The sequence below is a fragment of the Nomascus leucogenys genome, chromosome 21 (assembly GCF_006542625.1).
Source record: "Nomascus leucogenys isolate Asia chromosome 21, Asia_NLE_v1, whole genome shotgun sequence".
Lineage (NCBI taxonomy): Eukaryota > Metazoa > Chordata > Mammalia > Primates > Hylobatidae > Nomascus > Nomascus leucogenys.
In genome coordinates, this window is record NC_044401.1 from 29,953,177 (window position 1) to 29,967,272 (window position 14,096).

At 34.5% G+C, this 14,096-nt stretch overlaps 1 protein-coding gene across 2 annotated transcripts in view; it reads right to left on the reverse strand.

Moving 5' to 3' along the window:
* ZNF654 (zinc finger protein 654) overlaps window positions 1-14,096 on the reverse strand; it is a 91,246-nt gene that overhangs the window by 29,945 nt on the left and 47,205 nt on the right. For both annotated transcript variants that reach the window (XM_003255064.4, XM_030802236.1), the window contains exon 3: window positions 5,144-5,225. In XM_003255064.4, the coding sequence (XP_003255112.2) occupies window positions 5,144-5,225 (82 nt within the window). The remainder of the gene's footprint in view (window positions 1-5,143; window positions 5,226-14,096) is intronic.

The following is a 14,096-nucleotide window of genomic DNA, read 5'->3' on the forward strand; positions in this document are numbered from 1 at the left end:
CCTTTCCTGACTGACCCAAAGGACAAGCAAATAAAAAACAGGTTGTGTCTCAGGGAAAGAAGGCTTAATTAAGGCCCACTTATAGCCTGAACAAAAAAGATCTTTGTGACTTATATACTGGCTCCACGGGATAAGGATAGAGTTTTCTCTAAGGTCAGGGCAGGCTCATTAAAACACTTGCAGAGCTTTGGTAGTAAGACTTTTAGATTACTGGTTTAGTTGGCATTTCAGTTACTACCCCACAGTTGCTTTTTTCCCTTATTATTAAAACAACAACAACAACTAAAACATCTATGTTTCTCTTAATTTATAAAAGTAGTAAATGTTCTTGGTTGTTTTTTTTCTTAAACTAACCATCTATTGGGCAACAGTACTTGTAAGTTCCAGACATTTAAAACTCAGTGTGTCTAGAATGAAACTTAACGTCTTTCTATATGCTGCTCCTCCCCTTATATAATCACTGCTCCCTTAACAAATGTCACCACCCTGTAGTTATTTCCACATAGATGCCCAAAAATACATTTGATTCTTCTCTATCTTCCTTATCTCCATCCAATCAATACCATAATCTGAGATTTTAGTTCCAGATTATTGTGTGTGCTTTTTACAATTTGTATTTTCCTTTTCTAGAATCATTAGACATTAATGGATTCTTCATGATAACCGTAATAAAAATGCCTTATTTTTTCCTCAGGTCAGTCCTATTTCTTTTATTCTGTAATGACCCCATTTGTAAATTCTTTATTTTGATCACCTGGCATACTACTTTGTTGTCCTGATAAAAGACCTGTCATTGGTTTGTTTCCAAGTATTCAGACTATTTATTTCTGTTGCCCTACCTTATAAACTATAGGGCTTGACAACTATATTATTAAATCATATTTTTCCCCTTAAAAAAATCCAGACATTATTTATGCTGGCATTTGTTACTATGGGGAATTTTATTGCCAGCCTGATTTGATTTTTTCCTTTGTGGGAATCCTGTTTGTTCTACATGAGTCCTACACATTTTCAGAAACTTTCCTTTATCCCCAAAATTAAAAAGTATAACCAAGTTATGTCTGCAAGTAATTATGAGTTGAAAATTAAATTACATTTTAGATATTATTTCCTTCATTAATTTGGTTTTTGCTGGAGTTAATCTGCTAATTGCCTTCACTGTACTTTCAATTTGATAGTTCCATCTCTATATAATATTTTACCTCTGTATGTTCTTTGGGGTTGTCCCTTCTTTGCAATTTCACTTATATTCATGGAAGATATTATAAACTCAACCTCGGCAAAAACGTAACAGATCCTTTAAGAAAAAAAATTTTTAAACTGTCTTATCTTTCCAGTTAACTGATGATAACTGAGGTATTTATCCTCTTTAGTCATCTTTACCTACAACATCTAGAACAGAGAACTGTTTTACTAGCAGGTGAATAAATCTCTGTCAAATCCTTCATGCCCAAACAGAGGAGAAGAAAGTTTATATGTACTACAGTTTAATTTGGTAGATCATGGCCTATGAGAGAGTAAAGAGGAAGCTTAGGTGAAAGACAACCACACCTCTCTTATAAGACTTTCTTACCTCTGGGTAATGGGGCTGGCTGCATTTAGTTTGGATCATACCCTCATTCTCTCAATGGAAAGAATACTCTCATGAAAAGCCATATATATATGTGTGTGTGTATATATATATATATATGTGTGTGTGTGTGTGTGTGTATATATATGTATATATATATACACACACACACACACAACATATATACATACATATATATATGTGTGTGCGTGTATTTTTTTTTCTTTTGAGACAGAGTTTCGCTCTTGTTGTCCCGGCTGGAGTGCGATGGTGTGATCTCGGCTCACTGCAACCTCTGCCTCCCAGGTTCAAGCGATTCTCCTGCCTCAGCTTCCCAAGTAGCTGGGATTACAGGCATGAGCCACCACGACCTGCTAATTTTGTATTTTTAGTAGGGATGAGATTTCTCCATGTTGGTCAGGCTGGTCTCGAACTCCCATCCTCAGGTGATCTGCCCGCCTCGGCCTCCCAAAGTGCTGGGATTACAGGCGTGAACCACCACGCCTGGCCCGTGTATCTTATTTTTAATGTAGGTATAAAAGTCACTCAGGATTTCTGTCCTTTAGCCTCTGCTGCATGCCTGATGCACTTCTGAGAAGCAGCAACAAGAATGAAATTGACCACACCCCAAATCCCTACCACCTATTTCCTCCAGCCCTTGTTGTTACAAGCAGGGGATAGAGGGGGACATGACTCGATACCACTGGAAGTTCTCTCTTTCTCTCTATATTATCTTTTCCTCTCTCACACATTTCCCTGTTTCATCGCATTCAGTCAATCAAGTATTGTTTGGCCCATCCGTCAATCTGGCTTCATCCCTGAGCAGTTGACATAAAGCTCCCATCCTAATTTCCAGCATTTATCATTATTATTTTCCCTTATTTTACATTATTTTTGTCACTTTATTGGGAATCTCGAGAATTGCTAAATATAATGATGATGATGACACAGATGCATCATATGAGAAATGTAAACAAAAACTACTGGAAGTAAAAGGCTAAGAAGAAAACTTTTGGAGGCCAGTAAATGGAATATTTGGCTCTAAGAATGAAGTTTCTTCTAGAAATAACGGAGAGGAAAAATTATAGGTAAGAAGAGTTAAAAATTTCTACTTGAACAACTCAGATTTTAGGAGATCAGAAATTCATGGAAGAAAATAATAAATCTAATAGCTTGGTTTTGGTATTACTGCAAAAATAAAAATCCAGGTAGTAAGACCTGACAACCCATACCCTTCACCAGACAGGCTCTACTGCCTACCTTAAAAACAGTGACATGATCATTTTGCCAGGAATTATGCCAAGCACTTTACTCATTTAACCCATAAAGTGACTATGCAGCAAGTATAGTTATTGCCTCCATTTTACAAATAAAGAAACTGATACAGAAATTATGAAACTTGCCCAGGATGACACAGTGTAAGCAGCAAAGCTGGTAAACTCACAGTTGAAATACAGTGGGGAAAGGAAGTTAACTCAAATCCAACAAAAGAATACCTTGGTATTCAAAGTGTGGTTCAGGGGCTAGCGGCATTAATATCACCTTGGAGCTTATCAGAAATGCAGACTATCAGGCCCCCTCCCACAACTACTGAATCATAATCTAAATTTTAACAAGATCCCCAGGTGATCTTTATGTACATTAAAATATGAGTAGGACTGTGTTTGTCCTACTTATGGGAGATGAGAAAGAACACCATCTTATGCTAGTATGAATCTGTATGAAAGATGTATGGAGATGAACCACTTAGGGAGCTAGGGTTTGCACTTACTTGCACAGGAAAATAGATTAAAAATATTTCAAAAAGTGACATTTGGGATTGTCACTGAATTAGTCACTTATCACTATTGGTCACTATTATCAATGTCAGTCAAAAGCCTGGAGAATTCATAAGCTTGGAAAATACAAGGTTTTAGGGAGGTATACATGATGGACTACATGTTGGCCCTTCCTGAGTTCCTAAGGGCACAGGCCTGGGAAGCACCTACAGCATAAGCTCAGGTCAGCAAATGAAGGATGTTTCTCTAGGTAAAGATAACATGAGAGCAAAAGGTGAAACCTATCCTAGAATATAGGAGTTAGAGGCTCAAGGAAATTCAGAGGAGGAAGAAGCCACAGTAACAGAAGTGGCAGAAATGGCAGAGATTTTTAAAAGGTAGGGGGAGGGGGTTAGTAGATGGGCTTTAGAATCAGCCAGGATTAGAGAGCGTCAAAGGGTCAGAGCAGGAGATAGAAAAGTATGCAAAACTGTTAACTTTTCCTTGAGAAATTTCTTATTTTGATAACTGAATAGGCACCCTGCTTACAAGGGAAACAATAAAGGATATATCCCTTCACAAATGTTATGTTTTTCATACATTTAAAGTGGAAGTTAAATATTGCCCCTCATCTACTCCAAACATTTCAGTGGTTCCCATTGTCAGTGGTCAGCCAACATCTCATGAGGTATTTCTTTACCTCCCCATTTAATACTGAAATATCCTTCCCCAATATCACCATGCCAGCACTATCCCCGTCCTCCTTTGTTTTTCTCTAAGGAATCTGTCAATTTTTCATTTATAAAGGTTTGATTGTCTTTCTGTCCCTATACCAGAATCATTAATAACTCCACAATAGGAGGATTTTTTCTGTTTTGCTTACTACTGTTTTTCTCAGACCTTAGTACATTAGCACACTGTGGGGACTCAATAAACATTTGCCGAGTAAAAGTTTAAGAATGGATTACAAAGAATACAAGTGTCAAAAGAAAAATGGAATGGAAAATTAGTAAGTTTTAAATACTTGAATATATATTCTAATTGGAACATAAGTTCCATGAGAACAGGTATTTTTACCTCTTTTGCTGAAGGTAAGAATGGTTAAAGTAGAATGTTCAATATAATGTACCTAATACAGCAGTACTGGTTGTCTATAAGCCTTTCTTTTAACACCATGGTAACAAATGTAAGTTGTCTGTGTATTTCAGTTCTAAATGGGTGATCAGGGACGCTTCACCCCTAGGGGGAGCTCAAAGTACATCTTCCTTTACTTCGCCGAGTGGGTCAGGGTTGCTTCCCAGTAAGTAGTAATAAGATCAAATGTCTTTCATCTACAGGAGAGGCCTTGAATCTTTTGTCATTCCCATCTGAATTTACTCTCTTCTCTCCTATACCAGGTGCCCTAAAATTAAAAAAAAATCTTCTGTCTCCTAGCTTGGGAAAGCTATTATGAGAGAGAAAATCAAGGTACAGCCAAGGGAAAAAGTGGCATGGGATAGACAGCTTGCTTCAAGTCTGGCAAAGAAGAATCGTTTTTCACCAGGGCTAAGTTCTAGGAATCCACAAGGGTGGTTAGCAGGCTCTTTTCTAACAAATGTAGAATAGGAATTCCAGCTATGAACTGCTTGGGAATACAGTTAAAAATTAACTGTATGAGTTTTCTTTATCAGCCAGTAATAATAGGATCTTAAACACTGTCACCTTAGCAACCATTAAAAACTTATAAGCAATAAATAACCAATAAGCTATATTTAGGGGGAGCATAATGGTCTATTTTAAGTGTAGACAAAATGTGAAGTAGTAAACTGTTTTTTACCTGGAATGATCCAAGAATATCCTTTAAGGGCTCTTCATAAAACTCATCTCTTCCAAAGAACAGCAGCAACTCAAAGAAACTCCTAGAAAGAATAAGTGAATAACTTTCATTGCTTCTTTGAGTTTTGCTCCAATTAAAAGATTATCAAATAGTATCAGCTATCTAATATCAAATATTTGACTTAAAATATTTTGGTGTAAAAAAATTGTACTGATCACTAGAATTCATATTATGTTTTCTGTAAGATTTTAAAAGAAGTGCCTTCAAGGAAAACACAAAGAAATATACTTGTTTTAGAACTATAGAATGAAACAATTATATTACTCATGCCTACTAATGACCACAATGCAATACAATTTAATGGCATACAAGGTCACAACAATGATAGCTATACATAGAAGGATCATCTAAAATGAACCCAAAGTCTGGCTTCACCCTAATACAATGGGACGCCAGAGAAAATCCAAAATCTCATTTTTTTCAGGGTGATACAAGAGTTGAACAAAATTAACACAAAAACATAAGTTAGAGAATCACCATAAAACTCTCGGCCAACATTTATATTATAGCATATACTAACAACCATATCTAATAAATGACACATGGTTCCTCACACTAAGCTTACCTTGATTATCCCACTCATAACAGGATTGCTCAAATTCTGTAGTTCCTCCTTTTTAAATAAATTATTTGGAAATACTGTTACTAAATACTTTATGTGCTCTTAATAATTTATGATTCATAAAGAAAGGAACATGAATGATTTCCTAATCATGAGCATGGAAAATTATAAAATTATTTATTATTTAGCAATCCTAAAGTAGTACAAGTGACAAATCTCTCTAAATCTTAGATCTTAATTCATCTAGCAGATCCTCAAGTGTAACTACCTAAAGTTGTTTTTTAATAGTTTTTGCTTTTAATCAAAACAAATCACTAATAGACTAAAATTATAAAATGTAAATATGAGAATATATGCTTTTAAAATTATATAAAAGACCTAAATATTACACAATTACACATTTATAGCACAATCACCATACTCCATAACCTGACTTTTTATAAATTTGACTACTACAAATTTTAAAATATCAACAGACCACAAAACGTAAAACCAATCAAAAGCAAACTGATACACTGAGAAAGATTCTTTGATGATTTCCTTAATTTAAATGCTTCTACAAGTTAGGTTAAAAAAAAAAAGTCAATAACCTAGTAGAAAACTGCAAGAGAATATTTTGCAGAAAATAAATGCAAGTGGATTTGTTTTCCAATAGAAAACATGCTCTTATTCCTTATTAGGCCAAAATTATAAAGATTAAATACCATTTCTCCTCTCATATTTATGGAAATAAAAGAGATGATGTATTCTATGATGGCTTTGGTGTATAGAAACAGGACCTGATAATCTTGTTGGAGGAAATGTCAATGTTCCTATACTCATCACAATTTAAAATGTACACATACCATTTGACCTAGCAGTTCTACTTATAGAAATTTCATCCTCGAAATATACATATATAAGCTCAAAGACATAAACAACAATATACATTACAAATGGTTTATAGTAGCAAAAAACTGGAAATATTCTGAATGTCTACCAAAGGGTACTAGGTAAATTAAATATATCCATACAATGAAATATAATACAAATATTAATGGAACATTAGTGAGAATATAGCTACATCTATATGAATTAAAAAATTCCAAGATATATTGTTAAGCAAAGACCCAGAGATACATATTCATTACATTATCTTTGTGTAAATGGGAATGGAGGTGAGGGGTCAGAGGGTGGAGGGAACGTATACACCAATACATAAAGTTTGTACATTGTCAGACTATCTAGCAAGATATCCAACAAAGCAACTGACTCTGCAAAGGGTAAATAAGAACTAGGGGTCAGAAATGAAAGGGAGAATTATTTTTCATTATTAATCGTTTTGTAATTTTTTATTTTACTATTAGTAAGTATAAAACAAGCCCAACAAAAAGCATCTCTGGAATCTTCTCTATTCCTAGTAACAAAGCACTAATTCACATCTATCTCATCTTTAAACATCTAATGGACCTCCACTCTTGACATTCCATACTTACTCAAAATCCATGTTCAACACATCAGTTATTATCTTCCTAAAACACAGTAATGAACCCACTACTTACCAACTTTACAAACTGCTGTTTGGACTGTACCATCTAAAGCACAGATGGTAGTGTGCATGCCCCACTACCAGTTACCTAAATAACATGGTCCAACTCCATGATAATGATATTAAAAAGAGAAAAACCACATGCAAAATAACAGTAAATGAAGGCAAAACACATCAAACCTTTTCTTTAGAGGAAGTTTTAAGGAAGTCAGCAAGTATTTATGAAGAAAAGTCTGAAATTACTATAAGAATCTGAAATACATGTAGAATTAGAAACCTCTTGTTTCCAACCTGTTGTATTTCCTATTGACTGAATAAATAATCAACTAAATGTTTAGAGATCAACTTGTATAGCTCTCCTTATGGAAGAAAACTCTGTAGGGTGCAGAGTGAATGAGTCCAAAATAGTATAAAGTAGAAGCCCAAAATATAAGTAACAGCCTACAGCAAGGCTGGTAAACTACTGCTCACAGGCCAAATCTGGCCCGAGGAAGGCCAGTTTTTGTATAGTACATGAGAAATGAATGGTTAGCCATATTTAAATTTTTTTAAGTCAAAAGAACAGTATTTCATGGTGGGTGAAAATTACATGAAATTCAATTATCAGTGCCAATATATAAGGTATTACTGGAACACAGTCATATCCATTTATTTACATATTGACTACAGCTGCTTTCATACCACAGTGGTAGAGTTGAACAGTGACAACACAGACCTATTATAGGCAGACAGCCTATAATACTTAGTATCTGGTCCTTTACAGACCCATGGTCTAGCTGTTTGGGTTTGAATCTCAGCTCCACTACTTAATTGATGAGTAACCCTGGGCAAGTTACTTAATATCTCAATGCTTCAGTTTATTTATAAAACACAAGTAATAATAGTAACCACCTCTTGAAAAGCACTTGGCACAATTCCCGGCACTTAGTGCATAGGTATTTGCTGATTAATAACATAGTACAACCATTATTTATTAACGTGTCACCATCCAGATTTTCTTCAACAATCTATAAGGAAACACAAGATCTTCAGAGGTTTGTTCTGCTCAGCTATGCATATGTCAATTTTGTTGAAATGTAACAGGCTAATCATTCTTAAATTATCAAGATTTTAAAAAAATATCTGATTAAACTCATCAAAAGACTTCTTTCCAAAAATTTATTATTGTATAATATTTAGCAGTTTTTCATGTTGAACATGTTTAATATGTTTCTACAATAAATGTGTTTAATATATTATTTTTTACCATGTCTAATATGTTCCGTTTATACATTTATAAAAAATTTTAGTCCAAATTATAAGTTATGTACAGTTCACTTACCTAAATTGAAATAATTATCCAGGATAACAAAATGACTTACAGTTCCCCCTTGAATAACGCAGATTTAAACTGTGCAGGTCTACTTATAAACAAACTCAAGACTTCTGCTAACCCTGAGACAGCAAGATTAACCCCTCTTCTTCCTCTTCCTCAGCAAATTCAACATGAAAACAAGGATGAAGACCTTTATAATGACCCACTTCCACTTAATGAAGAGTGAATATATTTTCTTTTCTTTATGGTTTTCTTAATAACACTTATTCTCTAGCTTCCTTTATTATAAGAATTCAGTGTATTATACATGTAACATACAAAATGTGTGTGTATCAACACTCTATATTATTGGTAAGGCTCCCTACCAACAGTAGGCTATTAGTAGTTAAATTCTGGGGGAGTCAAAAGTTTTATGTGAATATGACTGCATGGGGGAGGGTGGTCAGCACCCCAACCCCTGCATTGTTCAAGGGTCAACTGTATATACAGACAAACATAATTTGCAGTAGGACAAATACATACTAAATGATATGTGTTTTGAATTTTAAAAAATCTATGATACATAATCATAATTATTTGCCTTTCACTTACTGAAGGGGATACATTAGAGAAATGCATCCTTAGGCAATTGTGTCATTGTGCAGACATCAGAGTGTGCTTATACAAACCTAGCTGGTGTAGCCTACTATACATCTAAGCTAAATGGTATATAGCCTATTGCTCTTCGGCTACAAACTTGTTCAGCATGTTTGTACACTGAATGTTATATGCAGCTGTAACACAATGGTAAGTATTTGTGTATCTAAACACAGAAAAGGTACAGTAAAAGTACGGTATTATAATCTTATGGGACCACTGTTGTATATGTGGTCACTGACCTTTAAAACATCATTCTGTGGCACATGACTGTATTACAAATGGTAATAAGGTACCAGACTTCCCTAAAACACACAGACAGACATAGTGTTTGATAGTGATAACCAGAATTATTATTCTTTTTTGGATATGTTCAGTGTATACATTTATAAAAAATGTTAGTCCAAATTTTATGTACAATTTATTTACCTAAATTGAAATAATTATCCAGGATATTCCCAAACAAAATGATTTACAGTTCCCCCTTGAATAACCCAGATTTAAACTGTGCAGGTCTACTTATAAACAAACTCTTAGACTTCTGCTAACCCTTATTCTTTTTTGGATTTCTGTAGCATATTAGTAATTTTTACACTAAAATACAAGAAAAATTTGTGCATTTATCTACCATAGGAAAATTCCACTAAATATGATACTTAATTGTCCAAATAAAAGAAATCCACTTACCAATTTAAGTAAAGGAAAATTAGGTCTACTCTACGTGAGTCACACAATAATATAATAAACCTTTACCCACATTTTATTTAAAACACTCAACTTTTAAGAACTTTTTCTATATATACTAACTGAAGGTTTGGTACCTTACAGAAATTTCTATTCAGTCCTACTTAATAGTAACAAAGAGCATTTGATTGTGGGTAACGTTGACATACTCAACTATTCTAATGCACTTAATCTTCAAAATATTTTCTTCAGTAACATCTTTACTGAGGGAGGAAAAAGTTAACAGTTTTGTTCATACACACACACACACACACACACACTAGTGCCCACTTATCCACAGGGGATACATTACCAGACCCCTGGATGCTTGAAACCACAGATAGTACCTAACCCAATTTTCATCAATTTGAATATGTTTCTGTTCATGTCTCCCACTCACAAATGTAACGCCTTTTCCATCTTAACTAAGCACCTTAACATGCACTGTGTGGCTTTAAATTTTGCAGTTTGAGGTGTGACAGTAAAACTAGCATGAATTTCTTTGTCCCTCACAATGTCAGAGATAGGAAATTTGTTCACTGTGAGATTTTAGCAACCTCAGCATGCAAATTTTTTTTTTTTTCTGAAGTTGAGAACTTTCATCTTTTCAATTGAAGCACTTTACAGCTTCTCTTTGGCATATATGAATTACCGGCATCACTACTCTTGGCTTTGGGGTCATTATTAAGTAAAATAGGGGTTACTTGAACACAAGCACTGTGATACTCATGATAGTTGATCTGATAACCTAGAGGGCTACGAAATGACTAATGGGCAGGTAGCATATACAGTGTAGATACACTGAACAAAGGGATAATTCACATCCTAGTTGGGATGGTGTGAGATTTCATCATGCTACTCAGAATGGCCTGCAATTTTAAAATGTATTATTTCTGGAATATTCTATTTAATATTTTTGGACCATGGTTGACTATGGGTAACAAACCGCAGAAAGTGAATCCACAGATGAGGGGAGACTACTGTACGGACAAAACTAAAGAAACTGTACATTGTATTTTCCATAGTATGAGTCACTAGGTACCTTTAATGATCCTCCCTCTGTAAACAATTAAAATGCTAGATAAAATAGCTTGCCTTGACTAAAAATTCAAATAGCTACACCAGTATATTCTTCCCCACATTTCTAGACTGGAAGGAAAACTGCCAGTGTGAACTTGGAGCTAAGTAGAAAAAGGAAAAAAAAAAAAAAAAAAAAAAAAAAACTACTTTGAAAATCTTCTCATGTAGGTCGTGACCTGAATTCATATACCTACATGGTCAAAAAATTCTCAAGCCAAGAATTGAGCTAATATTGGTCCCAAGCTAGTAATATCTCCAGGCACCTGACAAAAACAAATGCAAATTCTTTCAATCCAGGCTTCAATTACCACAAATAAATTTATTCTAGAAAATACAAACTCACAATATAAACAAAAATAATAATGATAAGAACAATAAAAACCACAACATACAAGGAAACACAGCACTATGAACAAGGCCAAAAGAACGTTAGTCACAGAGACTTTATTAAAATCATACAGAATATAAAATATGGGTATTATATAGTTTAAGAAATGATGACATTAAAAATATAAAGAACAAGATAAAATTATCAGTAGTCAAAATGCTTCCAGAAATAATAAAGTCACTGAAATTAAAAGTCAACAGGCAGATTTTATGGACGATTAGATACACCTGAAGAAAAAATCAGTACACTGAAAAAATTATCCAGAGTACCTACAGAAAGACAAAGAAATGGAAAACACAAGAAGCAAGAGTTAAGGAACACAGAGGTGGAGTAGACATGTTTAATCACAGTTCTAAAAGGGAAATAAGAAATGTGGTAAAGACATTAACTGGACAAGAATTTTTCACAGCTGATGAAAAATCCAAATCCATAGATTCAGGAGAGACCAGAAAATGCCAATAGAGATAAATAAAATAATTATACATCTAGCTAATCATAATAAACTATAAAATACCAATAAAGAGCAGTGGATAAACAGAGAAAGATATAGACTGTTTACAAAAACATGGGAAATTAAACTGGAAAGAAAGGTCTAAGATGCAAATCAGTAAATATACAGGCTAACAAATTTTGACAATCTGAAGTACTAATAAAAATAATCTCATCTAGGCTTTAAAAATAGAGCAAAAACACATGACATCAATAACATATAAGCATTCATTCAGCGTTAGTGTTCCAATGTCATTTTACTGGAGGAAGATAAAGTATATAAAGTGTATACCTCAATAAGAGCTAAATTCCCCTTAACTAATTTACACATTTACATACAGTAAAAGTATCTTCAAGTTTTTCTGGGGGTAGACAATTTCATTACAAAATTGCGTATCTGGGAAACATGAAAGAAGAGAAATGAAAAGGGACTAGCCAATATTACATTTTGTAAAGCCTCTATAATTAAATCAACATTGTGTTGGCACATGAACAAATAGGCTAATGAAACAATAGAAAATCCAAAAAGAGACCACAATAGTATGTGAAAATTTAGTATATGATAAAAACAGCATCTCAAATCAGGGAAAAATTCACTTCTTCATACTGGACAGCCAAATGTTAAAAATTATACAGTACAAATATCAGAAAAAAAATCCTCATGTAACTTGGTTACTGAGAAATGTTTAACTATGATAAGAAACTCAGAAGCAATAGGGGAACATTAATATATTTTAATTACATTTTAAAAATCTACATGGCTTAAAAAAGCATTAAACAAATTAACACCACATGCAAAGCAAAAGATAAATGAAAAAAAGGACCGAGGCCAGTGGCTCACGCCTGTTCCAGCACTGGGAGGCCGAGGCGGGTGGATCAACTGAGGTCAGGAGTTTGAGACCAGCCTGGCCAACATGGCGAAACCTTGTCTCTACAAAAAATACAATTAGCTGGGGGTGGCTGCACACATGTATAATCTCAGCTACTCCTACGGCTGAGGCAGGAGAATTGCTTGAACCCAGGAGGTAGAGGCTGCAGTGAGCCGAGATCACACCACTGCAATCCAGCCTGGGCGACAGAGTGAGACTCTGTCTTCCAAAAAACAAAAAGACAAATGAAAAAAATATACATTTTCAACTTACACCACAGGAAGGGCTTAACATCCCTATAACAATAATGAGAAGAAAAAGTCCAACTAATTTATAGAAAGTAGGATTGACATATCATCAGACAGCTCATGGAAAATCAAACACAGATGGGCTTCAAGAACATCTTAGTCCATTGTGCAGCTGTAACAGAGTACCTGAGACTGAGTAATTTTTAATGAAGAGAAACTTATTTGGCTTCCAGTTCTGGCAGCTTGTCAGAGTGCCAACAGGTTTGGTGTCTGGTGAGGCCCTTCTCTTCTGAGAAGATGGCACGGTGAATGCCACATCCTCTGGAGAAGAGGAAGGCTAGATCATTACATGGCAGAAGGTAGAAGGGCCAAGTGGCAAAAAGGGGCCAAATTCACCCTTTTATAACAGCATTAATCCCACTTGTGAGGGCAGGCCCTCATGGACTAATCACCTCTCAAAGGTCCCATCTCTTAATACTGTTACAATTCCAATTAAATTGCAACATGAGTTTTGGGGGGATAAAACATACCAAAGGATATGAAAAAAAGATATTCAGACTTCAGTCACAATAAGAAAAATACAAATTAAAAATATACCAAGATGCCATTTCTCATTTATTAGTTTAGTCAAAAAAAAATCAGACTATTGACAGAATGAATTGTGATGAGGTCAGAGGTATACAAGGCCAGATTTTGTGGGTAGGTATGCAAAATAGCACAAGCTCTATGGAAGGAACACTGGGCATATTTAGCAACATTACAATGTGTTCATCCTTTGACCCAGATTCTAGGAACCTATCCCCAAAATCTGGCAAAAATTCAAAAAGAGTTATCCAAAAGGATACTATGATTTTGAAATCATAGCACTATTTATAACAGGAAAAGAATGGAAACAACTCAAACACATACCAGTAGAGGACAAATTGACTGACTATGCTACATCAACACAACCGAATTCATAGAATTCACAGAATACTATAAATTGTAAAAAATGAATTTGGAACAGGCTGTATCACTGTGGAATGATCTCCAAGATATAATACTAAGTAAAAAAA